The sequence below is a fragment of the Penicillium robsamsonii genome, assembly GCF_028829455.1.
Source record: "Penicillium robsamsonii strain IBT 29466 chromosome Unknown utg000001l_segment0_segment0, whole genome shotgun sequence".
NCBI classification, from domain to species: domain Eukaryota; kingdom Fungi; phylum Ascomycota; class Eurotiomycetes; order Eurotiales; family Aspergillaceae; genus Penicillium; species Penicillium robsamsonii.
The window spans coordinates 4,104,540-4,130,509 of record NW_026643219.1 but is presented as its reverse complement, the minus strand read 5'-3'; the positions used below and the strand labels follow the sequence as shown (position 1 = coordinate 4,130,509).

The 25,970-nt window shown below is 48.0% G+C and overlaps 10 protein-coding genes across 10 annotated transcripts; 7 read left to right on the top strand and 3 right to left on the bottom strand.

Moving 5' to 3' along the window:
* Positions 1-315: 315 nt before the first annotated feature.
* Positions 316-1,308, top strand: N7447_001630 (type 1 glutamine amidotransferase; the record flags this gene model as incomplete). The annotated part of the gene is made up of 1 exon (XM_057225906.1): positions 316-1,308. One exon carries the CDS (start codon positions 316-318, stop codon positions 1,306-1,308), a length of 993 nt encoding a protein of 330 aa, XP_057089922.1.
* Positions 1,309-1,487: 179 nt separating this feature from the next.
* N7447_001629 (uncharacterized protein) lies at positions 1,488-4,081 on the top strand (the record flags this gene model as incomplete). The annotated part of the gene is made up of 9 exons (XM_057225905.1): positions 1,488-1,519; positions 1,575-1,694; positions 1,747-1,997; positions 2,033-2,580; positions 2,712-2,758; positions 2,807-2,955; positions 3,008-3,183; positions 3,240-3,423; positions 3,516-4,081. 9 exons carry the CDS (start codon positions 1,488-1,490, stop codon positions 4,079-4,081), a joined length of 2,073 nt encoding a protein of 690 aa, XP_057089921.1.
* A 929-nt stretch (positions 4,082-5,010) lies between these two features.
* pan2n2 (poly(A)-specific ribonuclease) lies at positions 5,011-8,702 on the top strand (the record flags this gene model as incomplete). The annotated part of the gene is made up of 5 exons (XM_057225904.1): positions 5,011-5,139; positions 5,206-6,497; positions 6,551-7,669; positions 7,729-8,399; positions 8,446-8,702. 5 exons carry the CDS (start codon positions 5,011-5,013, stop codon positions 8,700-8,702), a joined length of 3,468 nt encoding a protein of 1,155 aa, XP_057089920.1.
* Positions 8,703-10,337: 1,635 nt separating this feature from the next.
* N7447_001627 (transcription factor domain-containing protein) lies at positions 10,338-11,216 on the top strand (the record flags this gene model as incomplete). Its single annotated transcript, XM_057225903.1, has 1 exon — positions 10,338-11,216. The coding sequence occupies one exon, from the start codon at positions 10,338-10,340 to the stop codon at positions 11,214-11,216; it is 879 nt and encodes a 292-aa protein (XP_057089919.1).
* Positions 11,217-11,964: 748 nt separating this feature from the next.
* On the bottom strand, positions 11,965-12,945 carry N7447_001626 (fungal specific transcription factor domain-containing protein; the record flags this gene model as incomplete). The annotated part of the gene is made up of 1 exon (XM_057225902.1): positions 11,965-12,945. One exon carries the CDS (start codon positions 12,943-12,945, stop codon positions 11,965-11,967), a length of 981 nt encoding a protein of 326 aa, XP_057089918.1.
* Positions 12,946-13,792: 847 nt separating this feature from the next.
* Positions 13,793-14,879, top strand: N7447_001625 (uncharacterized protein; the record flags this gene model as incomplete). Its single annotated transcript, XM_057225901.1, has 2 exons — positions 13,793-14,270; positions 14,335-14,879. The coding sequence occupies 2 exons, from the start codon at positions 13,793-13,795 to the stop codon at positions 14,877-14,879; spliced, it is 1,023 nt and encodes a 340-aa protein (XP_057089917.1).
* An 883-nt stretch (positions 14,880-15,762) lies between these two features.
* N7447_001624 (putative monooxygenase) lies at positions 15,763-18,029 on the bottom strand (the record flags this gene model as incomplete). Its single annotated transcript, XM_057225900.1, has 8 exons — positions 15,763-16,651; positions 16,735-16,908; positions 16,968-17,036; positions 17,088-17,228; positions 17,287-17,515; positions 17,585-17,710; positions 17,768-17,894; positions 17,946-18,029. The coding sequence occupies 8 exons, from the start codon at positions 18,027-18,029 to the stop codon at positions 15,763-15,765; spliced, it is 1,839 nt and encodes a 612-aa protein (XP_057089916.1).
* Positions 18,030-18,933: 904 nt separating this feature from the next.
* Positions 18,934-20,000, bottom strand: N7447_001623 (fumarylacetoacetate hydrolase family protein; the record flags this gene model as incomplete). The annotated part of the gene is made up of 4 exons (XM_057225899.1): positions 18,934-19,040; positions 19,100-19,469; positions 19,535-19,671; positions 19,724-20,000. 4 exons carry the CDS (start codon positions 19,998-20,000, stop codon positions 18,934-18,936), a joined length of 891 nt encoding a protein of 296 aa, XP_057089915.1.
* Positions 20,001-20,332: 332 nt separating this feature from the next.
* On the top strand, positions 20,333-22,046 carry N7447_001622 (Translation elongation/initiation factor/Ribosomal beta-barrel; the record flags this gene model as incomplete). The annotated part of the gene is made up of 4 exons (XM_057225898.1): positions 20,333-20,512; positions 20,565-21,019; positions 21,106-21,785; positions 21,847-22,046. The coding sequence occupies 4 exons, from the start codon at positions 20,333-20,335 to the stop codon at positions 22,044-22,046; spliced, it is 1,515 nt and encodes a 504-aa protein (XP_057089914.1).
* A 292-nt stretch (positions 22,047-22,338) lies between these two features.
* On the top strand, positions 22,339-25,157 carry N7447_001621 (putative translation elongation factor EF-1 subunit; the record flags this gene model as incomplete). Its single annotated transcript, XM_057225897.1, has 4 exons — positions 22,339-22,567; positions 22,929-23,660; positions 23,711-23,893; positions 23,950-25,157. The coding sequence occupies 4 exons, from the start codon at positions 22,339-22,341 to the stop codon at positions 25,155-25,157; spliced, it is 2,352 nt and encodes a 783-aa protein (XP_057089913.1).
* Between the last annotated feature and the right edge of the window lie 813 nt (positions 25,158-25,970).

The window sequence follows — 25,970 nt, the reverse complement described above, 5'->3', positions numbered from 1 at the left end:
GTAAACTTGAAGTACTAGTTATTAGTCTTTAGCGAGTTCATTGTTTTTAAGGCCATGCAAGGTGAATAACAGTAATCACCCAAATAAAATAGAACTATATCTAAATGTGTGTTAAGCCTTTTCAATCAATGTACTTCAGAAAGCACTTCTATTATAAAGAGCTCTGGATGACCAAGAAAAATCAATATGGTATTCAATCTGTCGGCCATGTGTTCCGAGAATGTCGGATCTCATCCGACAAAATAACAGATGAAAAGTGGTTCGTTTGCTTAAAATGTCTATACCTTCTCTTCGTTGTTCATTACTCTGGTCAAAATGTCTGTCCGTCCTATTCATATTGCTGTACTTGACACCGACATTCCTTGCTACCCTGTCTACGCCAAACGAGGATTATACAGCTCACAATTTAACGTTCTTCTCACTGCCGCCGCAGATCGCATCAATGAAAGCAAATTCCACCAGCATAGAACGTCTCTTGGTGTTCACCTTACTGCATTCGACGTTGTTGGGGGCTCGTTCCCACATCTGGAATCCTTACGAGTCAGCCCTTGGTCGCCGACAGAATATCGACCCCCTGGCTTCCCAGGCCCTGTTGATGCAATTCTGGTCACCGGAGCAGCAGCAGCAGCATATGACACTTTCCACTGGATTGCAGGCTTGCGATCTTTTATTAAGAGAGTGTATGCGGACTATCCCATGGTCAAGATTTTCGGATCTTGCTTTGGACATCAACTTATAGCTCAAGCCCTCATCGCAAGTGAGAAAAGCTATACGTCCCAAGGATCTTCATTTAAGGTGTCCGTTGAGCCATCATCCGGTGGCCATGAAATTGGCATGCACCCTATCATCTTGAACCCGGCTTTTGTCCGCAACTTCCCGCCTCTAGCTCGGTTTACTCCAGAACAGCCATTCCATATTCAGGTCATCCACGGCGATGCCGTCATATCTTCACCAGAAGACAAACTACTTACCGGGGGAAATGGGACTATATTACCTGAACCGTGGCTCAGTATCGGAAGCAGCCTTAAATGTCCCATCCAGGGCCTCTACAAGCCCGGCCACGTTCTCACGTTACAAGGTCATTTTGAATTCGATGCCTTTGCCACTGCCGAGCTCTGCCATAAATTCGCCCAACAGTTTGACTGGCCTGCAGATTTGCTTGCCTCACATCTAGAAAACATCAGGCGCTCGGTGGTGCCTGGCAAAGATGATGATGATGACTCTAAGATAGCGGCGGAGGCGGTCCTTTTGTTTTTCGCGGGGGAGGACATGACTTCGAGCTCAGATATCAATTCATCCTCATGCTGATCGGATTATCCAACCTTGGAAGTGCTTGATTCTCTTCGATTGCGGGGCCATCGGAGGTCCGGGCGAAGTCCCCGCAGCCTCGGGTGAGCACCCGATCCATACAGACGTTTTCGCACTTGTGACCGAAACGTGACTATCAAATCAATATTAATATCATCTGTACGCGGTTCTTTGCAATTATGGTGGGCTCCAATCCACGATCTACCAACGCGTAAGTGTGCAATGCGTCTGGATCTCCAGAGGCTAGCATGATAACAACCGGACAGATGCGAAACATGTCGAAGACGCAAAGTAAAATGCTCCGGTGATAAGCCTTGTCGCGCTTGTATCAAACACAATTGGGAATGCATCTTTGGTCACTCCGGTCGCAGGCGGTTTTCTGAAGCGTCAGTTCATGCGTGTTGTAGCCTCCGGCTAGTCCCACTGACTGTCAATTAGCCACGTGAAACATCTATTGGAAAAGATTCGAGTCTACGAGGGAAAACTCAGCTCTCAGTCTGTAGGGGATTCGACCTCGTCATTGCCTTCTCCAGTAGCACCAAATGTGACCTCAAGCTGTCAACCTGCGCAACAAAGTTCTTCAACCCAGGGGAACAAAGAGCGCCCTAGTCAGAGGCAAGATGAGCTACTATATCTAGATAATGATCCTGCTATAAGTCGGGGTAACTTGGCATCGCTTCTTATTCCTGGTCTACTTGTGAATATAAACTGACTCTACGTGCAGCAACGGACCTGACCTCGGGGCCCGCATTCGAGTCTCAAGCCAGGTCGTTTCTCGACAGGTCGCATTCCAGTGACTACAACTTCCATGGATCTACTTCAAATTTTCAATATCAAACTGATCGATTACCTCAGTGGACGTCGGTCAAAGAGCTCGTTGACAATGTTGCTGGGGTTTCTTTCCCATCTTTGGAGGAGTCACAGCACTTGCTTGATCAGTTCCTTTTTTATCTCGGCGTGAGCCAGCACTTTTTTGATCCACGATCATTCTCCGATGACCTTATGTTGCTATTTCAGAGCCCAGAGACAAGGCAACAGCAGATAAACTCTCCTTGGTTTACAGAATATCTCTTGGTCATGGCCATGGCAAAGCTCATGGATGTAAAATATCCGACATCACAGACACCTGGAACGGACTTGTTTGCTGAAGCTTTGAAGCGTCTTCCTCCGTTGCATGATATGGGTGGTGAAGGTGTTGTCGCTGTTGAGATATTAACACTGATTACTACGTATCTGCAATGGTGTGACCGTAAACATGATGCATATCTCTATGTACGTTATGCAAGGTCCGCAAATTTATTGCACGGAACATTGACATGTGGTAGATTGGACTCGCACTGCGACTTGCTATTGCTCTTGGGTGCAACCTGCGGGAAGTTGACTAACGCTGCCTCCCTTCCCAGAGTGCCCACAGATTAAGACTATGGTGGACTGTATACATGCTGGACAGGTATGCCTTTCTGGCCACTTGGGGTTGGAACTCAACTTACACTTTTAGGCGCCTGTCTTCGGGTCTTGGACTGGCTGCAGGGGCGGATGAACGACAGCTACGCACTGAACTCCCGCGGAACGCCATGGGGTTCCAGTCACCAATTGCTCTTGCCATCAATGTTCGTATCGCACGTGTCACCGATGATATAATGTCAAGTAAGCTATATGCCATTGAATTCCTAGCATCGTGCTAATACACCCACAATAGCTTTATACGGAAATAAGTCAATCACCCAACTGGAATTGGTCCAAAAGATACAGCAAACTCTCCAAGAACTGCATGATACAGGCCGATCATTCCCTAAATCCTTGATGTTGGACTTCAATCGACCTTTGCAAATGGTTACTCGCACAGGTGCATCGTTATACCTAATGCTTTTTCAGGTGAGACTGTCCCCAAGCAGAACACACTAATAGCGTTGTTCCTGATTTGGTATCAGGCTATCATCCTTTGTACACGGCCAATACTACTCCAAAGAGCCCGATTTGAAGCTCAGAGCCAACAACAGCCGCAGTCACCCAATCCTGCCCCGAGTATGTTGCTACGTCTCTGTGATACATGTGATGAGGCAGCCACCAGAAGTCTCGCAATACTTGAATCACTTCGTCGCCAGCAAACTATCCGTGAGTCTATCTAGTGTTCTAGTCAACGGACCCCTGGGCCGCAGATTATGTTTCGCATTTATAAAAACTAATAGCTAACATATTACTCTAAGCCCGGTATGGCTTTTTTGATCTCGACGCAACATTCTCCGCTGCATTTGTTTTGGTGATGGTAGGCTTCCTGGACAAATCACAAAGCCAACCACCCCCAGCGCTTGATCAAGCATCCAGAGTACTCCAGTTTCTATCCCAGTCTGGAAATTTGGCCGCAGAGCGACGCCTACAAGATATTGCACAATCTTATTCCCACGTTTGGCCAAATCATGTTTTCAATGCAATTGCCCCACACGACGATGCAGTCTCCCGGGACCAGACTCAGACACTTGCACCAGGTCCAGGCTTGAGAGAAGATGCGCTGTTGGCTTCCTCGGATGCACCACCATATATGGCTGCAGCCTCAAGTAGTCGGGGTGATCATCAAGATGAGATCAGATTACTTGAGCCATGGTCTAATATGGATGTCCCGGACGTAATGTTTGATATGCAGGGAGACTGGAATATGGATCTCTCCGGGGAAGCAGAAGGAATTTATTCAAGTTTCCACAATCCGACATTGCCACTGACTGGGGTTGACTACATCGACTGGTTGGAGATCGAGAAAGTATTTAACGGTCCATAGAGCGGATAGAAAAGCACGTCTCTTGCACAACTATATTCTGACTGCGACTTCCCAAAATTGGTCACAAATCCGTTATTGATCCTATGACAGTCCAAAAAGTCTAAATAATCATGAATATATGAGAATTGATACGAAGACAGATAAAGAGCCCCTGCTGTGTGGACAAATTGATATTGTGTGGCATGCGTGTCCACCTGGGGATCTTGTCTACTATATATAGCAGGCCTTTTACCCGTGGCCAATGTTATACCCGTTTGAGATCATATTTCAAAGCCACGCCCAATTTTGTGATCATCTGGATTTGTTTCCCTGTAAATTCTTATTCGGGGAAAGAAAAGCAACAATTATAGAGATTCTTCATCCTGGCTATAATTCCTGGGCATCTCCAGGACTCTATAGATATAGCCTTCTTTCTCTTTTGATGAGAGCCACCTTGTACCCTTATTCATACTCTTCTGTTGGTGAAAAAAGTCATTTTCCTGTATGTATATCATTTCTCTAGCTGATCTTCACTCTAAAGTTTTAGATTCCAGTGTGTCTCCATAGACTTGGCAATCTAAGGTTGTCTGTCACGTGATCATACCAACATCTCACCGTTCCTGTTCCTCGCTGGCAGCATGCACTGCAGTTGGAGTCCGACCGTTCCTTATTTCGTCGCGTCAGGCATTTCGAGCCGAGCTTCGACTCTCACATTCGGTGCCATTTCGACTCCAAACCTCTCACTGTGTTAAAAATCCCATCGCCAAATCTTCTGATAGCTTCCCCGCAATCGCGTCCCTCGCGCCGAACGATGCCCACACTCGCTGTGTTCCCACGTGGGTGAAGACAGCAGTTTACACCAGGCCCTATCAGGCCTGCACATCGAAAAAAAGCGTGATCGCATACGATAATCACGGTATTAGAGTTGGACCGCAGAGACTACTGCAAGCATGGAGGCCGACTGGGATGAACTGTCGCGTATCCCAATGCCGCCGCCGAGCCCGCATGCTATGCCCACTGTGGCAACGGCGACGGCATTTGACGATATGATGGAGCTTCTTTGGACAGGCAATGAATATGTGAGTGCTGGTCTCGGCTGGGGTGTTTCCAAGGCGGGATGCTGATGAGTGCGTTCAATTCGCCAGGGTAGAGTTTGTTCCTTTTACGGGCCGGAACTGCAACGTTATACCTCTGTTCGAGCGCATCCAGCCTCTGAGGGGTCAGTACGGCAAATAATATTCCACGAAAGAGGTGTGATTTCGCTATCATCAAAGAGTGTGCACATGATTACCCGACGGGGCTTGACACAGTGGCATCTTACTCACGATGAAATGGTCGATCTCCGCTGCATGAGCTTCACAGCCCAGACCAATCGAATCCTGGTCGCGGGCTCTCAACGCGTGATGTTCACGGTAGATATTGACAAGGGCACAATCGTCGAGAAGCTGCCCACCGAGCACGGCTACACGATGATGAAAAAGAGTCGATATCTCTGTGCTGCAACAGATACTGGATCAGTTAATGCTCTCAGTCTCTTAGACTTCAGTGTTGTCAAGTCATGGAAAGCCCACGGAACAGGTGTTAATGACATGGATGCGCGGAATGACCTGCTTGTCACCTGTGGCTTCTCAGTCCGCCACCTCGGATCCCCAATCGTGGACCCTCTAGCCAACGTTTATGACTTGAAAACTTTGACACCGTTGCCTCCAATTCCTTTCCATGCTGGAGCAGCATACGTGCGCATGCATCCCAAACTTCACACCACCAGCTTCGTGGCTTCACAAACTGGTCAACTCCAGGTGATAGATCTCATGAATCCCAATTCGGTCAACTTGAGACAAGCCAATGTGTCACTCGTGCTCGGTATCGATCTCTCACCATCAGGGGAAGCATTGGTCATTAACGATGCCGAATGCTCCCTTCACCTATGGGGCTCACCGACTAAGGTTCATTTCAATGAATTGAGCAAGGAGACAGAGTTTGCCGACGTTCCCACGCGGACTCCTCAGTTAGATTGGTCTCCCGAGTCTCCGTTGAACATGGTTGGGATGCCTTACTACCATGAACGTCTCTTTTCGGCATGGCCAAGCCATTTGGTTTTCGAGGTTGGCAGCCCACCGGCTCCGTTGGATCAGTCCATGTTACCATATTTACGCCCCGCAGAGATGGGACACCATGCTCCAAACCCGAGAAAGACTCGTCGATACCAAATAGAAAACACTCGCGCACTGACCACGGCAGAGCCTGCTCTTATTGCACCGAAGTTTTTGAGTGAAAAGGCTCGAGACTATAGCAATTCAGACAGCTTGGTTGGTGATGCTGCAGAGGCACTGGCAGGGGCGAAAATCAACGGAGAGAGCGATGATGACCCATTACTCAAATACAGTAACGTGGAGATCAAATACAGCCGATTCGGTGTAGATGACTTCGATTTCCGGTACGTCCTTCGGTTTCAATTTATATGCCGCTCTTCGCTTACGTTCTCTATAGATTCTACAACAAGACCTCATTCTCCGGACTTGAGACTCACATCGCCAATTCTTTTACCAACTCACTTCTTCAACTTTTCAAATTCATCCCACTTTTCCGAAACCTCGCCTTGAACCATGCGGCCGGATCGTGCATATTCGAGCATTGTCTTTTGTGTGAACTGGGCTATTTGTTCGATATGCTTGAAAAGGCAAGCGGGCAAAATTGTCAGGCCACCAACCTTCTCAAGACATTTAGCAGCTTCCGAGAAGCCTCAAATCTGGGTCTCTTGGAAGAGAATCTTACCAACAAATCTCTCTCGACTGCGATCCAAGCAGTCAACCGTTTTTTCCTGACTCAAATAGCTCAAGACTTCCGGATGATTCAACCTAGTTCCGAAGAGCTCGATCAGCGCTTAGCCACTATTGCATCCGAGTCTATCCGGTGCATGTTCTGCCAGAACGAAATTGTACGCCCTGGCAATTCACTCGCCAATGAACTGATTTACCCGAATATCGATATTAAGCATGCACGACGAAATCCACTGTTCCGGTTCTCCAATATCTTACGCGCAAGTATCGAGCGAGAGACACAAAACCGAGGATGGTGCAATTATTGTCGTCGCTACCAGCAAGTGACGATTCGCAAGACCATTCACCGTATGCCTTTGATTCTCGTACTCAATGCCGCCCTGACCAACCCTCTCTGCCGTCGGCTTTGGGCAATCCCAGGGTGGTTGCCCGACGCCGTTGGCATTCTCGTTGATGCTAGTGGACAGGTGATGTGCTTTGAGGGTGACGATCTTCGCCTCCGAATTCAAAATCAAACACCCGGACTCGCGGTATATGATCTAGTTGGATTGGTTGCGGAGATTGACATCCCGGAACATCAAAAGCCCCATTTAGTATCTTTCGTCAATGTCTCTATTTCAGGTGCTGAGTCCGAAGAACAAAGCAGATGGCACCTGTTCAATGACTTCTTGGTCACGGAGGTCGACAGAGACGAAGCACTCCGATTTACACAGCCTTGGAAACAACCTTGCGTGCTAGCTTACCAAGTGAGAGACCCACGCAATGTCGTTGATGATTCTTGGAAGAACTCCCTCGATAAAACCCTGCTATTCCGCGAGTGGTCTTTGAAGTAAGTTTTTGAAATTAAATCCGAGGGTTTGGGCAGAAACACTAACAATCGTCTTGTAGTGGTGGTCGTCAAGTTGAGTCATGTCAAACTCTCACCGAGGAGGAACAGCCACAGCCTGGGACACCTGTCGCATTGGATACTGAGTTTGTTGATTTAGAGAAAGCCGAGATTGATGTCAAGGCAGACGGATCACAAGAAATGGTACGCCCCAACAAGAGCGGGCTGGCCCGCGTTTCTGTCTTGCGCGGTGTGGGTGTTCAAGAAGGAGTACCCTTTATTGATGACTATATCACCATCCGCGAGCCAATTGTGGACTATGTGACCCAGTATTCCGGCATCAAGCCTGGGGACCTGGATCCACGCACTAGTGAACACAACCTTGTCCCACTCAAGGTTGCGTATAAGAAGCTTTGGCTGCTTCTAAACCTCGGCTGTGTATTTGTTGGTCACGGTCTAGCCTCTGATTTCCGCAAAATCAACATTCAAGTGCCCAAGGCACAAACTGTGGACACACAGTACCTCTTCTTCCACCCCGGCAAGAACCGCCGTCTCAGTCTCAGGTATCTGGCCTGGGCTGTCTTCAAGGAGCATATCCAAGAGGAGCCCACACCCGAAGCCGTACAAGGTCATGATTCGATCGAGGATGCTCGCATGGCTTTGCGTCTCTGGAAAAAATTCCAGGAATATGAAGATGCTGGAATTGTCACCCAAATGCTCGAAGAGATTTTCCGTGAAGGCTCAAAGCTAGGATTCCGCCCCCCCCCCTAAAAATGGAGGCACCATCACCGTTCTCTCCCGACCTGGCACCGCTGTCACCATGCAGAATGACAGCGGTCGCAACACTCCTAGCACCCCAGACACACGGTCCACGGTGCCAATCGCCCCAACATCGGCCGCTCCCATCGCTGGAACACCCAGTGCCCCTACCACCCCTCGCCAGGCTTTTAGGCGATCGATTGCCTTGACCCCGAGTAATGGGAGCTTTTCTGGACCTGGCGCCGGTGACTTCTTTGGAGGTAGCCCACTTCGATAGATGAAGATTTTTGACCTTTTATCCTTATCTCTTTTCACTCGACTTGTTTGGCTATGTCGGCATCATGCCGCAAAAATGTATTATGCGCACATTCTCAAAACGTTAGATAAACTGATGTTTGTGAATAGGTATAACAAGTATGTATTTTCTAGTTCTCTGGCCTAGAGAGTATATCTCTTTCTAGACTAGTGTTCTTGAAGCCTCCATATAAAATATTGAGAAAGGACGGTAGACGGATTTGGCTATAGACCCTGAGAGAACTACTAAGCGTATTGAACACCTATATCCTTCCTAGGATCATATATTACCCATCGCCTAGTGTTAGCCCACATGTCTTTCTTCTAGCCTTATTTTTCGTGGATCATGTTTTATAAACGAGCCGAAAGATAGGAGAGTTTGTTCTATGCAGAACAGCTCCCTCGTCTAGATATCCCGGAAAATCATAATAAAACTCCATTATTGCTCCATTTACCTTTATATGCCTGCTCTACTGGCGTGAGATGAAATAATCGAGTCATACTGGATTTTAACAAGTTGCTCACGCTTAAAGCTAGTTGTTCAAGAGATCTCGGAGATTGGGAAAATCTTTCGACATTGCATGTCATGTTAATATAGATATACTCGCCATAGAGACAGACTGAACCGACAGAGGAGAGATATCCCCACATGAACTAGCTCGGACCCCACGCTTTATGCCTCAGGCATCCAGCAACATTTGATTGGCCAAAGCATCCGGGGACCGGCACCCCAGCAATCTACCGAGCGGAGTATTTAGATCCAATATTCCGCGGGGGTCTGGGCGAATTAATTCACTGTTTTAACTATTATCGACCATGAGCCCTTCAGTCACCGGGGCTCCTTCACCGGTTCAGAGAAGTGCATCCCAAGTGTGTAGTAGCTGCAAGAGGTACGGAGATCCCCTGTCCAGCCTGCACATGGTATTAACGTTTAGGCACGTTGCAGACTAAAAAGAAAATGTGAGAAACGAACGTCACGGTACCTGGTACAAGACTTATCATGTCCCAGGTGATCGAAAACAGCCAAGTTGCTCGAGATGTCAACTAAGTGGACTCGAGTGCCAATATGGACAAACCAAAAGGCGACCGGGGCCCGCGAAGGGCTCGATCCAGTCTCGGACAAGTTTCCTGCTCGATAAAGTCCGTAAGTAACTTCCACGGCTGTTCGAGATTGTACTTTCGCTAATCCTTGATGTTCAGGTCACTTAGAGGATACTATTCAAAGCCTAGTGGAAAGAAGCAACACATCAGCTCTACCGTATTCTCCACTGACGCAGAGCTATGACACATTATTCGACGGAGATAGTTGGGACTCCTTTGGCACTGAACTACCATCCAATATCCAACCCGAGACCAATCAAGACGCCCATAATTATTCCCAACGGCCAGACGATATCCTTCCATCCATTACAGCGCCAGCTCATCAGGAATCTTCGCCAAGCTCAATTATCTCGCAGGAAAGCCACATTCGCCATCCCACGGACCAAACTATTGCTAGCACGAAAGCGGAGGAAAATGATACTTTGTACGAAACCTACATACGCTTTACTATATACAACCAGGCTAATCGAAAAGTAGGTTGCGCCTATATTTTGAGCATATCCAACCCGCCTTTCCGATGTTCCGAAAGTCTCTATTCCATGACGAGCTATCTGCAAATATGATCCCGCCTGCCCTGTTGCTTTCGATGTTTGCGGTTTCTTCCCGGTTTGTCGGCACCAGCTGCTATACCGATTCAGGCTGTTCGACTCAGCCGCAGGAATACTTCGATGCCGCTTATAAAAGATTCCGTCAGGAAATGGATCGGAATCGACCGGTAGAACTAAACGACGTCAAAGCTGCATGTCTCCTCGCATTATACGACTACACATCAGCGCCCAGCCGTCGAGCATGGCTACTAGTTCGAGATGCCATGAGTCTCGCTTTGGCTGCCCGGCTACACGAGATCGACAGCCCAGACTCTTTGCAAGAATTATCTGATGCTGAAAGGGAAGAGCGACGATTCGTGTGGTGGACAATTTGGAAGTTAGACTCCACGGTCAATGTCTCAACAGTGACCCCTTTTGGGATCGACTGTCGGATGATAGGAACTGCCTTGGTGTCGACGACTGTTCAAAACTTTACAGCCGATGCTTTAGGGCCAATAGTACCGGTGATTCCAGAAATGGACCCAGTCAAGTCCTGGAGTTCGATTGTGGCGCCCAATCTACAGGATACTGGAGATGGGTTCAACACCCATTTATATGCAGTGTCTTTGCTACGGGCAGTCTCCGAATGCCAACAGCGCCTCAACGCGAAGCTGTGCTCTGAAGAGATCGCACGAGCAGATACCTTGAATCGTATCCTGTCCTCCCTCCACCTCATTCTACCAGACTGTTTCTTCAGTCCAACTAAGCGCCTCATGGAACAAGAACATGCACATAGATTACGGCTTGAGACTAATATCATGCTGAACACGTTCGTTTTCTTCTCTGTTTTTACTCCGTTCATTTGCTGACCGGCCAACCCACCAGTGCACGTCTTATCTTACACGAACCTACCAGGCAGATTGTGACAGGCACAGATCTTTCATCGGACTCAACATTGACGTCTCTGAAAAGCTGGAAAGACAGTATTGGCTTCGCACGAAAAATTGCTTCGCTCTTCGATCATTGGCAATTCAGCTATTCTGCGTATGCTGACCCGGTGATCAGCTGTGCGCTATGGCATGCTTACTGCGGACTGAGACTCTACGGTATGTCCGGGCTGGATGAGTCCGGTTCGAGTTTCAGCTCCCCGGCAACGATCAGTCTTGAGAAGTTGAGACTATCTCTGGAAAGCTTTACGCCCTGGTGGCCAATTGCACGAGTCCTCAGAGGTAAGTTTTTTTTGTAATCTTTTCCAATATCGTTTACCTCGGGTGCATGCACAAATCTTGCGTAAAACTTTGTGTCTATTGTGTCAAGACTCAAACTAATCTATTCGCATCTAGATTCGCTTCAAGCTCTCCCAGCACGGAGCTGGTCTTTTGTTGACATCAGCAAGCTAGTCTCCTTGATTTCCCTCTCTAGAAAGGCGTTCAATCCTTACAGAAGCGATTCGGAAAAGGTAGATGTCACATTTCTTTTGAGTTATCAATGATATTTGATTGAATCATGTTATACATAACGAACTTTTGTTGTTTTTGGAATACACTCAAATTGAATGTTCCACAAATTGAGCGAACGAGGTGGTCCATTTTAAATTAAATATATGTTAAAGCTCAATTATTTGTCTTCTAGTGATTGGTAGACAAGAGTAGAAGCTGCAAGATGCAGTGTTCTCAACGCACAATAATGCGAGCGCAATATCTTGTTGGCCTCGTTTGAAAGCGAGTTGTACAGCGGAATTTCTGTTATGATATCAGGAAGGCTGGCAACCCAGCTTTCCAGTTCTTGTATACAATAAAAGTTGGCTAGCATGCTGGATCCATCTGACGAAGAATCCACTGTAGCGATGCCACCGAATAAATCAGATGGAAGCCCTCTCGGAAATTCCAGGGCAGTGAGGACCCGGCTAATACAAAGACTCAACTTTGCATTCTCTATAAATATCAGAGCGAGACGTTTTTGAATCTCCAGGTCCTGGAAGACTTCCGATATACTCAATGCGCACATATCTCCGGGGGAGTATGTTGAAATTTCGAAATCGGTCATCGTCAAGATTGGGATCTCGAAAGCACTGTCATCGATAATGCCAGCCCGTTTGGTAGTCAAGGACAGGATTCTATCCCGGCAAAACAAGCTCCACCATGTTCGCACACGGTCTCGCTGGCTTGCTACCGAAATTTGTCGATCCGGGGAACGATGCAAGCCCGCTGTATAAGCAAGGGACACAGCTATACCCATCCAGTGCCGTGGATCTTTGTCTGGGCTTTTGTCTCTCCAGAAGGATAATAGCACAAGTGACTTGATTACCGTCAGGCGATCTTTCTCGTAATCGAAGTCAAACAGACACCGGGCTCGGGAAAAGAATTCACCACAAGCAGCAGCTTTGCTTGTATAGCCTGATGCAGATAGCTCCGCAGAGTTTACGAAAGCAGATCCGGCAAAGAATATTGCCTGGAGCAGTGAAATACTGATATGTTGGCTTGGATCTTCAGTGGATATGGCTTGTAGTAATTTCCTGATATCGACGAATGGCACGCGAGGGTGAATATAATTTATATAGGCTCGAACAAGGGCGAGTTGAAAGGGGCGTGGTGGCATTATGAAGACGCCTTTTTTGGTCAAATACACGAGCTCATCTGCGCCAAGGGTGTTGTTCCCACGTACAGTGCTCACAGTGCACTTCTTCGAGCTGTGAACGTTTGTCGAATTGAGAAATCTTTCGGGATTGGGTGGAAACTGCAGAAGGTATGGCCTCTGGACGCCTGAGTAGGATGCATCAGTAACTATCCAATGGCTCGAATTCACCAGGGATATTTACGGCCTTTTTTTGGTATTCCCGAGTCAATCTCCAAATCGAATCTTGGGGATACATAATCTTCACTAGAAGTAGGAGTTTCGGAGGAGTATGGATTCCAGTGATTGTCTGATCCATATTCACTGGTCTTGGGAGCTGGCTCCCATCTCTTTCCCCTAGAGAACTGATCTTAGTATTCCAATAGACAACGGCAGTATGAGTTGAGACATACCTTCTGGACTTCGCCCTTCTCACACATTGAATCCCCCGGATTAAACAGGAAGTGCAAGCTGCATCCTCTCGCACTCGATCGCAACGTATTTTCCTGACTTTACAGAGACAGCATGCATTCGCAGCCCTTTTGCGCTTTTTGATTTGGGCATTTTCCATTGCCAAAAGTTCACAATGCCAGGTGCATGAGAGCGGAAAACCTCCGGATTGCAAATCAAAAGACGCATATGTTTATAATCAAAAGTACACATGGAAAATCGTTGACAAATCGCGATTCTCATCGGCGGCTGAACAAGATGCTCCGCATCGGCGGGACAGTGGAATCACCCCGATGTCATATCCATATTGAAATAATATAAATGCGCCGAAGACATATCTCAAGTCAAACGATATCAATTTAAAATTCATAAAGGTTCAAAAATGCCTCCTGGTCGCATCCCACCCGTCTCGAATAACCCCGAGAAAATCCAACTCGAACGCCTCAGCTATGTGTTGTTTTCGCATCCGGATCTAGAGAAGTTCAACACTTTTGCAGTTGACTTCGGCTTTGAGGTCGTCGAGAAAACCGAGTCCTCCATTTGCTATCGTGGTTGGGGCCAAGATACCATTTCCTACGTCGCCCTCCCTGGCGATGCCAATGATGAAGGGTTCAAAGGCGCCGCTTTCATCGCCAAAACCGAAGCCGACTTCACAAAAAGTGCCGCTCTACCAGGAGCATCCTCTGTTCAAGATCACAAATGGCCCGGTGGAGGCAAGATTGTGACGATTCCATCGCCTTCTGGCGCAGCTATCCACGTTATTTGGGGCCAGCAGGATCGACCCAAGCCCGAAGCTCCAGTCAGCCATACCGAAGTACATAAAGGAGGGTACAATACGACATTGAAGAAAGAGAGAAAGGGTTCGTTTCCTATTTGGCGGCAATATAACGTGCAAATCTGAACTAACGTGTCTTTTCTTCACAGGAGAATTCCAACGGTTCAAACTCGGACCGGCTATGATACATAAGCTTGGACACTATGGCTATATGACCAAGATGTTCGACGAGGACATCGACTTTTACACCAGCAACTTCAACTTCGTCCCATCTGATATTCTATATGAGGAGATCGATGGACAAGAAATTGATACATTAACATTCATGCATCTCGACCACGGCTCAATTTACACCGACCACCACACTCTTTTCCTCAACCGGGTCCCTTCAACTTACCCAGTAAACTACCGTGTCCACCATTGCTCTTTCGAGGTGGAGGACTTTGATACCCAGCTGCTTGGACATGAATATCTGCTCAGCAAGGGCCACAAGCTTGTATGGGGTGTCGGACGGCACGTTCTCGGATCCCAGATCTTCGACTACTGGCAAGATCCCAGTGGCTATAGCATTGAGCACTATGCCGATGGCGATGTGGTCAATGAGGATAACCCTACAGGGAGATCCCAGAGTGAAGGCGCAGCTTCGATGTACATTTGGGGTCCGATCAGACCCTTAACGGGTGTTGCGCAGTAGGAAGTCATAATTTTGTCGGCGGAATATAAGTCTATGGTACCTGACTGGCTATGGATTATTGAATATATTATTTTCAAATGACAATTAGTATATCAATTAGATACCATTCAGAGGTAGTCTTTCATTTGCCAGCGTAATTTAGAGTATTCTACCTTTCCAGTCCATGCAGCCACCGCAAACTGCCAATTCTAGTGATGAAGTATACCAGAAAGATGGATGACACAGTGCAATAGCTATGGATTCTGGATTATGGAATACAGAGGGAATAATGGCAATCTAGACACAATATACAGGGGATTCAGGGCGAAATTGAATGGTGATCAAAGGGGATTCCGTAGGTATTGGCCCGCATATTCAGGCCAGTAGACAATGGGTTGTTGGCGCCAAACCTTAGAACACAATTTTGAGCCCCAGCAATAAGGGGCAATGAAGGACAATCTAGAGGATCCCACATAATGGGGATTTATCCCGTGTCTCGACACACCGAGAAATGGGGTAGACAGTAGAGATGTGTCTTCGCGCTCGGCGGGATAACTAGTTCCCCCGGTCCCCACGCCGGTCCCCCACGCCGGTCCTCTCTCCACGTCCCCAGAATATCTCGGGTTGACTTCTTTGGTGGATTTTGATTAGATTGGTTCCCTATAGCAGCTAGTTGATTGGGAGTTTTTCCTGAGTTGAAAGGCGTTTATATTTTCAGAAAGAGATATCGCGGCATGACATATTGTGGATATATAGACGAGTTATGTACGATGACTATTTTCAATACACTTAACAATGAAACATATGCAATAGAAACAAAGAACAGCAGGGTTTTACAAAAGACCTCGGTCTCAAACAAATAAAAGAATGTAGGCAGGCCTGACATGCGAGATGATCAAGATGTTTAGACTCCGAAATAGTCTTTCACATGCCGTAGGTTGGCCTTCAGTCCGCTCAGGTCGGATGCAACTGAATGAATGAAGAAGTCAGGACGCAGGATGACGTATTTTGCCGAAGATGGCACCCGGTTCTGCAGCGCGTTTTTGTTGTAGGCAAAGACCGGGGTAATATCGGCTCGTTCCAAAACGTCAGCTGAGCAAGTGTTCCATGCCGTCACCCCGTCTTTGCTCGACAGATTTCCTCCCGTCAAGTTGACGTAGACGATGTTCTCTGGAGCTAATAGATTACCTAGTACCTTTAGCTCTTCGACCGCGGCATCCACTGAAGCAGGGTCAAAGTCCGAGGCTTTCCTGGCCAACACCAAAACGGCGATATGAGACCTGTCTCTCAATAGGACCTCATCAGACAATTGGGGCAGATCTTTCCCTGGTTGCTGCACCCACACCTGAGCAATCTTCTGTCCACCACCCGCAGCCTGCAAAAAGAAACCATCGGGACAGGTAGTAGAGTTGTAGATCAACTTGTCCTTGAACGCTCGGCGGGTGCGAATTTTGGCGCCGCCCGGTAGCCACCAAATCAGACGCATACAGAACCTGTAGATGCTTTCACGCCACCCAAAGCCCATGTTTGCGATAGAGCCATTCAACTTGGTAGATAGTGTAGCGGCTTCCCAGGCATGGCGACGTTCCTGACTCCAGCCTTGCAAAATGCGTTCGCGAGACGTGCCTGTTACACCGAGACGGATCATCATAGATAGTCGCCACCCGAGGCCTTGGGCATCTCGGATGCCAGTTGCAATGCCCTGGCCACCGAAGGGAGGGAAGACGTGCGCAGCATCACCGATCAGCATGGTTTGGCGGCAGTACCATCGGTTTACAACTTTAGTCGCGAATCTGGATACCATCAAGTAATTCAATTAGTACATCGACTTCCCATTGAGAATCCAAACCTTGCCTGGGAGAATAGCTAGGCTTACCTGAATGGACGGCAGCGGAGGACTTTTATGCAATCCCTTGGGTATGCGACTGTGAGTCCCTTCAATTTCGACGAGAATTGCGAACCTGGGAGGTTCATCCACGGTCCGAACTGGTTCCAGAAATCTTGTTCGCAATCTTCGGGCTCTTCTTCGTTTCCGATGGAGTATTCGTGTCTGGTAGCAGGTCAGATATGCCATAATCACTTATACTCGCTTGGTTGAAAGATTGTTACCTCCAGAACCGCGCACCCTTCGGCCCAAATCTTCCGCTGACTGCTGGTCGATGTGTGTCGTTACAGAAGCTTTTGTTGATTAGCGCATGCATTAACAGATTGCTCAACCAATGAACTTACTGAAACCCTTTGGGCCAGAACGCGCTATGCACTTGCTCTGGTGTGTATCCTAATTCCCACAGAGGGAAGTCGGGATGCGTCTTGGGAGTGGGTAGATCCACCTCGAGGTTGATCGCGATCCAGGTTCCAACGTATGGCCAGCTTTGTAAGGTGGTCAGACTTATGTACCAACAATGAGATAGGATGTCACCCGACTTACACGGCATCCTCTTGTTTGATTCCTTCTGGCTCGAGGAATCGTTTTCTCACAATGCCACGCTTTCCATCAGCCCCCACGAGCCAAGACGTTCGAATGGACTGGATTGTGCCGTCCGCAGTGCGATATTCGATGATTGTATGATCCTCGTTTTCTACGCGGCTGAGAACCTCGCAGCCAACACGGAGATCACAAGAGGGAATAGTCTTGAGAAGTGTTCGAATTTCGCGTTCTGCAAATGTCAGCAACCCATTATACTGAAGTGTAAGGTTTCGCCGTCATTAAAACGCATAGAACTAACCATAATTTGGTTGGAACTGGGTGATATTCTGTGAAAGGGACTGTTCCGCCCAGTCAGGCAGCAAGTCGAAAGTCATAAACGGACGTTGTCGGAAGTTTCCAGCGTGGAAATTGAGGGCACCCATATCTGAGAGAAAAATCGATGTCAGATATTGATTTGCATTCGATTTATATTCAAACTCACCACTTCCGATTCTTTTGGTCAACCCTTCCCCAATTCCGACCTGGTATGAAATTCGAACGGCATCGCCATTCACAACAATTCCGCGAGGGTCCTCGCAAACTTCTTGATCTTTTTCGAGAATGACGACCTAGATATGAGGGTCAGCATCTGCGGCGACGCTGGGCGCTAATATACTGACCTTGATTCCCATCCGACCCAAAAGAGCTCCCAGGACAAGGCCGCTGGGCCCAGCCCCGACAATGAGAACGTCGGTTGTCTCCATTATTGCACTCAGGCAACTGAATAATGGTATAAATTGAGTGAGAGATTCGTCAGACGAGAAAGACAAATACGTGAGACTACAGTGACGCGATTAATCCAAGATCATATATGCAAAAAAAAAAAGTGAAGCTATGCCGGCATTAAAGCGGAGATAAACGTTATAAACAGGGACCTCGGGTGACGAATACTTTCCCTTGCCGAAGCATTGTTATTAGATGTTTTTAGAGCTCTCTCATCTAAGCGGAAAATTACCCCAGCTCAGTTGTCGCGCAACCGCTCTGCTTTTCCCGCATAATGTGGCGCGATATCTAGTTCGGCCGACGGTCCCGCATGAAGACCACCTCCAGAGCTGGGCAAGTAATGCAACATTTCAATGTAAGTTGATTATGAGGCGGGTTCTATCTCCAGACCCAGCTTTCAAGCTAGCCATTGGCAAAATCAACATGGGCAGTTCATGGCATATTTGGGATTGTCCGTTTCGTCGCATCCCAAACATACCTTGCCTTCTTTGGGATTCTTTCTAGTAAACTCATAGTTGAATGATCGAGAAATTTTTCAATCCTTTCCTGGATTTTCTGTCGAAGCAGTGCAGCTCTAGTATAACCCTCCCAACCCTAACGCAAAACACCAATCTTCATCTCAATTTCGTGATATTTGACTCCATAGATGTATAGTCAGGTCTACACCCAAGTCAGCCCGAGTGTTCACATGCAAATAGGGATTTTTACAAGTAAAGAAAATGCTTCTCTATCGACTTTAACAATCTACAGTGTCGTATTTCACCATATGGGCGAGTTATACTCGAATTAAAATATAAAGCCAGGGAAAGGATAATTGGTTAAAAAGTTTCAATATTTGCTCTTCTAGTAGTCTAATTTCATTGAACACATATTGGGTCCTCTGATTCAAACAAAGTCAACTCCGTTCTTCAAAGTACCAATCTGCGACACGCTGATGTTCATCTGGTTACCGGGTCTGATAAACTGAGGAGGCACGAGGCCGTTTCCAACTCCTAGGAAGTGTCAGCATGAGGCCTTGGGAATTGAACTGTGAAACTGAACATCGACGTACCTCCAGGGGTTCCTGTCATGATAATACTTCCTTTCTGCAAGGTGGTGCCCGTCGACAGATAGGAGACTAGAGCGGCACAGTCAAATACCAAATCCGAAATAAGAGTGTCTTGGCGCAGCTCTCCGTCAATCTTAGTCTGTAGGCGCAGCTCACTCGGGTCCTTGATAAGATCCCTCCGCACAAGGCAGGGGCCCAAAGGCGCGAATGTATCGAACCCCTTGGAGAATCCCCACTGTGGAACTGGGCCGGCAATACTGCGGTCGATCTGTAGCCTACGGGATGAAACATCATTTCCAACCGTATAGGCAGCTACATAACTGAGCGCATCTTCCTTGCTGACATCCTTAGCATCTTTGCCAATCACAAGACACTGCAAATTGTGTATATGATCAGCAATGGCCACAGGTTTTAGATAGGGCTTTATGTAAGACTCACCAGCTCTCCTTCATAGTCTGCCTGCTCATCTTGAGCAATCTTAGGGATCTTCACATTCGCGTTATGGTCAGTGACTGTCGTATTCGGCTTGAAGAAGATAGACGGTGTGGGTGGGGTCGAACGTCCAGTCTCGCGGACTATTGAGCTGTTAGTCTTAGGCTTTGCGTCACAGGACCGCCGAATACTTACTGTGTGTGAGGTAGTTAAGTCCAACGCAACGCAGAATGGGGACATCTTGAGGAGTCAAAGGGCCGAGAAGTCTCGACACAGTCACAACTTCATCGGTGACACGGGTTTCGCCGGTAGTGTTATAGATATCTGAGCCCGTGATCACTTTTGCTTGCAGCTTGGTTTCTTCTGTAGTGTCTCCAATATCGAAGTCCGCCGATGGCATCACCGGCTCACCAAGCAACGTGCGACCATCTGTGGCGACGAATCGGATCAAACGTTCCCAGGCAACAGACATAATTGATTATCGAAAGAAGTTGGAATTGAACGGAGTGAATTGAAGGTATTGGTAGAGCACAACCCAGGTTAGATTCCAGTTTAAGTAAATAGCCACCAGTCTCCAGGCGGAATCACTTTTTTATTAATTTCTCCATTGACAATCTCGGCCGGGTTGATTCATGCGCGGATTTCCCATATTTCGACGATGCGGCGAATCTAGTTCTCCCGCCAGGCCCACCTGAATTTCATTGGAAAACTCCTAGTTCACCGCAAAAAGTGAATGATATATGCCAGGCATGATTCTCTCGAGCGTATTTTGTTTTTCGAGCAGTTTGACCATCCTTTCACGAGATGACCGTCCAGCAAGATCCAAATCATTACCTTCAGTCGAAAAATGAAGAGGCTCCCTTCAGTACAATAAACGACCATGTTGAACATGCTTCTCTTCCTATCGAGCATCTGAACGAAAAGGGTGCATCGACCATCATAGGTGATGATCCAGATCATCCGGTCAATTGGCCCCGGTATAAGGTAAATTTTCTGAGAGCAACCTTTGGACTCCAAACTAACTGATCGTCTAAAGAGAAATATTAACCTGGGTCTAATCTCATTTCATGCCTTTATGACCAACTTCGTTGGTGCTGGAATCATTCCCGTCTATGCTACCCTCGCCGAGAAGTTTGGTATCGAGATTCAGGACGTTAGCTACTTGACATCGATTCATGTTAGTCACATAATATTCCCATCAACACCTAGTCACGGAAAGCTAATCGACCCAAAGATTCTGTGTACTGGTCTTACGCCCTTCTTTCTAGTCCCCCTTTCCACCAGATTTGGTCGCCGGCCTGTATGGCTTATCTCCACGCTGTTCACGGCGGTCTGTAATGTTGGGTGCGCAGAGAGCCAAAGTTATGCACCCATGTTGGTCTGTCGGATCCTAGGTTCTCTCATGTTGGGTGCTCCTATCGCTCTTGGGCCTCCCGTTGTGATGGAATCGTTTGCAGAGCACGAGCGTGGTCTCGCGTTAGGAACCTGGTCGTAAGTCTTCCCTGGTTTCTTCCCCTTGGCCATCTACTTGAAAAGGGCCATGTAATGTATTGACTACTTACACACCATTCTCACAGTGTTTTTGTCACGCTTGGCCCTTTGACCGGTCCATTCGTCATGGGGTTCGTTGCGGAGCGACTTGGATGGCAGTGGATCTATTGGATCTTCACCCTCATCAGCGGCGCACAATTTGTCTTATACTTTTTATTCAGCCCCGAGACAAGATATATTCAGCAGGAGAAGTCAACCAGAAAGTCTGGCTTCATGAAGTTGATCACATTCCCGCGAATTGATCCCACTCCGTTCTCCGTCTCTGAAGTCATCCGACCCTTCTCAATGGGGAAGCAAGTGACCGTGCTGCTGCCTGTGCTTTCACACAGTATGATCTTCTGTCTCTCGGCTGCAATGTTGACAGTGGAGATCCCTCAGCTGTTTGCCACTCGCTTTGAGCTTAGCCCGGAGCAAACCGGTATCCAATTCCTTGGTATCATCGTGGGCACCATCCTTGGTGAATTGTTCAACGCTGTGGTCCTCAGCTTGATGAACAGACGCACAGTGGAGAAGCAAAGGCATACTGTGAAACCAAAGAATTACCTGGTTGCAAGTTATTTGGGCTTCGTCTCCATGATTGTTGGGTTGGTTGTCTTCTGCGTCCTATTGGGCAACACACTGCCTATGCACTACAAGGTGTCCCCGATCATTGGCATTGGTGTTGCAGGATTCGGAAACCAATTAGTCTCCAACTTTTTAATTAACTGTAAGTTTGCGTGAGGTTATTCTGGTTGTTGAAACAGGAGCTGACAATTTAACTCATTCAGATATCATGCACATTCATTCGGATAACGCCGCCACTGCATCGATCTTCTTGGGCTTCATTCGCCAGACATGGTGCTTCATCGGGCCTTTCTGGTTCCCTACCATGTTTGAAAACGTAGGTATTAAAAACTGTGCTGGGCTTCTGTCCGCGCTGGTGTTCATAAGTGTCCTGCCTGTTATCTGGTTGCACTGGAGATCATGAAGCTAGAGGGGGATTTTGATATGTATCAAAAGCTATGTAGAGAGTGGAGCATGTATTATACTCATAGATTATAGACTCAGTGATAGGTTGCAATTTCCGTCAAATCTATGCTGTCTTCAAGTTGGTAATTGGCTTTGCGAGGCCAATTAAAGGCATGACAAATGTGATATTCGAAATTAGAAGGCGGTGGGAAAGGCGGTCGGCTCAATGAACCATGCTCGGCCTACGTAAATAACCGGTTCTTCCAGGGCTTCCCTGTCACCTACCCCTCGTTCATTGCCCTTACGCTATAATGTCTCGACACCGTGTTAAGGATGTTGATTATGATGAGGACGATTTCTATGAGGATGATGATGCGCTAGACGATCCCGAGGAACAGGAGTTTTTGCAACAGTGTACTACCGCTGTTTTGCAACAGCTCGGTGCGGGGCAACCGTCAGTGACCGCCACGAAACAAGAAGTCCAAGACGCGCTATGGCACTACTACAACGACATCGAGAAATCGGTGAACTATTTGAGGGGTATGTCGAAAATGCCCAGATACACCGCATCGCATGGCATTGCCTATCGCGGAGTTCCGTATTTGTTGTGAAATCCGGCTAACCGAAGTTCTGCGTGCAGGCAAGAGAGAGAAGGGAGGCCACGAAGCAAAACTCGAAGATTCAACCAGGTAAGCAGTGTTCATGGGAGAATTGTTGTCCTAAAGTGTCGCTGGGCTCGGGGTCTGGGGCACAAGATATTCTGCGCGCCCCGATCATAGGTGCTGCGGTTGCTTGCAAATGAAAATGTGTGTACATCTGGTACAAATCCATCCGATGTAATCTCTAGAGGCTCGAGACTGATGCTATAGAAGATTGGACAATGTTCTAACAGGTCTTCCAGTGCCAGCATATCCCGCTCCTCCTTCTACGGCACACTTCTCGGCTGCCGACTTCTTTCGCGATTGTCCCTGGCTCAACGTGCCGTCTCATCGGAAAGCGGATATCCTAATTGAGCCGCTTTATCCACGTTTGGGACTGCTGGGCGGTGCACCGGAGAATGGTGGAAAACTTTCCAAATTGGCCGCCCTAGCTGCAGCCCGGAAGAAGAAAGAGGGCGAGAAGGCACCATCTCTGCCGGAGACTTCGACTCCATCAACTCCTAAACTCGAGCAAGCAAAGGTATCCTCGCTTGATCCTCCGGGTACTTCACGCTCCCTTCGTGACAGACTTGCAGCTAGCGGAAGGTCCACACCAAAAGCTTCAGAGGGTTCTGGGTCTCTGCGTCGTTTGGCAAACCCAAGCTCATCCTCGCATCCGATACCGAAGCAGCCCACATCTGAGGCCAGAAAGCCATCGGTGTCTGAGGTTTCTGAATCGATGCAAAAGGTTGTGCTTGAAACGAAGGAAGAACCAGAACCCGAGCAAACAGTGCCTACTATTCGAGCCCCGCCCTCGACATTTGCCAGCACTATCGTTGGCGCAGCAACGGGCCCGACAGCAGCTGAGCCCAGCCACTTACACTCCAACAGCTCAGACCTGCTGAGGATCTATGGACAGGATCATGCTGAACCTTTTGACTTTGCAGCACCGAGCCCCGACGATGTCGTTCTCAATGCACAAAACACAGCGAAAGGTTTGGCGATCCGCAGGAAGGTTTAAAGGCAATTGCCTAATAATATGTAGGTATGAAGTCGAAATCAGCTGCATCGAAATCGGCAGCGGGGAAGAAAGGCCAGTCTGATCTGGCAGGTGCTATGAAGGATATGTCAGTGGAAGACAAAGTGAGCGTCAAGAGCAAGAATCTTGATGTCATATCAGAGTACAAAAAGTCCACTCGAAAGCGATCTGCAAACTTTGTGGTTATTGGTGAGGCGATCTCCACTGGCGAGAAGATCTAGACCTGGACTGACTCTTAAAAATAGGTCACGTTGATGCTGGAAAGAGCACTCTCATGGGACGGTTATTAGCAGATCAAGGTGCTATCGACCAAAGGACTCTAGATAGGTACCGGCAAGAGGCTGAGAAGATCGGCAAGGGCTCATTCGCGCTGGCCTGGGTCCTCGACCAAGGGTCAGAGGAAAGAGCACGAGGTGTGACGATAGATATCGCCACCAATAAGTTTGAGACCGACAAGACAGCCTTTACGATTGTTGATGCACCAGGTCACCGTGACTTTGTCCCGAACATGATTGCTGGTGCCAGTCAGGCAGACTTTGCTGTTCTGGTCATCGATTCCAGTGTGGGTAATTTCGAGTCGGGGCTAAAGGGCCAAACTAAGGAGCACGCTCTGCTGGTACGCAGCATGGGCGTGCAAAAGATTGTGGTGGCTGTGAACAAGATGGATTCCGTGCAATGGGATCATGAAAGATTCGAGGAGATTGAACAGCAGATCTCCGCATTCTTGATAGCTGCTGGCTTCCAGAACAACAACATTTCGTTTGTGCCGTGTTCAGGAGTTCTGGGAGACAACATCTCTCGGCGGACTGACAACCCTCATGCATCCTGGTACACAGGTCGCACATTGATTGAAGAACTGGAAACCTCGGAGCCATATACACATGCCCTCGAAAAGCCTTTGCGTATGACGATTGGCGATGTCTTCCGAGGTGGCGTGCAAAACCCGCTTTCCATATCTGGCCGTATCGATGCAGGCAGCTTGCAGATGGGCGACCAAATCCTGACCATGCCCAGTGGTGAAACAGCAACAGTGCGCAGTTTGGAGGTGGACAACGAACCAAGTGACTGGGCCGTAGCAGGTCAAAATGTCGTTTTACACATCGCCAATATTGATCCTATTCACCTTCGCTCCGGCGATGTTGTCTGCCGTCCTTCATCTCCCATTCCTACCATCACATCTTTCACCGCCAAGGTTCTGGCCTTTGAGCACCTGATGCCCATGCAAGTGGATGTGCACCGTGGCCGTCTACATGTGCCTGGTCGCATCAGCAAGCTGGTTGCCTCTCTGGACAAAGCGTCCGGGGCAGCTATCAAAAAGCGCCCTAAAATCGTGGGCCCAGGTGTTGTGGTGCGTGTTGTGGTTGAAATGGATCAAGCTGTTCCTCTGGAAGCACCGACCAGGATTATCCTGCGCGCAGGAAGCTCAACAGTGGCTGCTGGTTTATTAGAATGATATTTCCAGCTTTCTCAGTCAAAACCCATCTCATTCATGATTTCCCACAAGTTCTCGTTGGTAGCACATGTAGGATTTTTGGCGGCCTTGTTAAAATATATATCATAGATATGGTACTCCATTTATCGAGCTGATCAGTCGATAATGTTATATGATTTCAGATATTATTTGAGAAACAATTTCAAGCTCAATTATTGAATGAATTATTGAATTCTGCACGAGTACGGAGTAGTGCCATTAGAGTTAGACTCATAGGCTGTATACTAAATGGCCAGGGCACGGTGATCTGTGCCACGCCCTCGGGCGATCCCCGAAACACAGGCCCGCAGTATACCCATGCTCAATCCAGATGCCACTTGTCATCAATCAAGACCGTTTCAATAGAACCATGTAGTAACACGTGGTCAGTAGCAAGGACATGAGTCAACCGGGTAAACTTGACAAAGTGAGTACGGAGTAGATCGCACGAGTTTCCTGAAGGGGGCAAACACTTGGCCCCTTCTAGCAAGTTCGATCATTTGGCAGTCGTTGATTGGTGGAAGCCCTGAGTAGTCCGTGGATATACCCCTGCCGCTAGACTACTTTGGGGGGAAACTTCCTGCTGAAGAAGGCGGTGTGGCTGCAGGGTAAGTTCTGAGTCAGCCACTGCTGGACAGAAGCCAGCCAATCAACGCTGGAGAAGTGACCTGAACTGGGAAAAGGCCAGCATGGCCGCTGGGCCGCATCCGTGTACAAGAAGTCCTCTTTCTTCGATTCTTCTCCAAACCATTCTCCCATTTCCTCACTTCGCCCCGGGTCTCTTTCCCGCATATC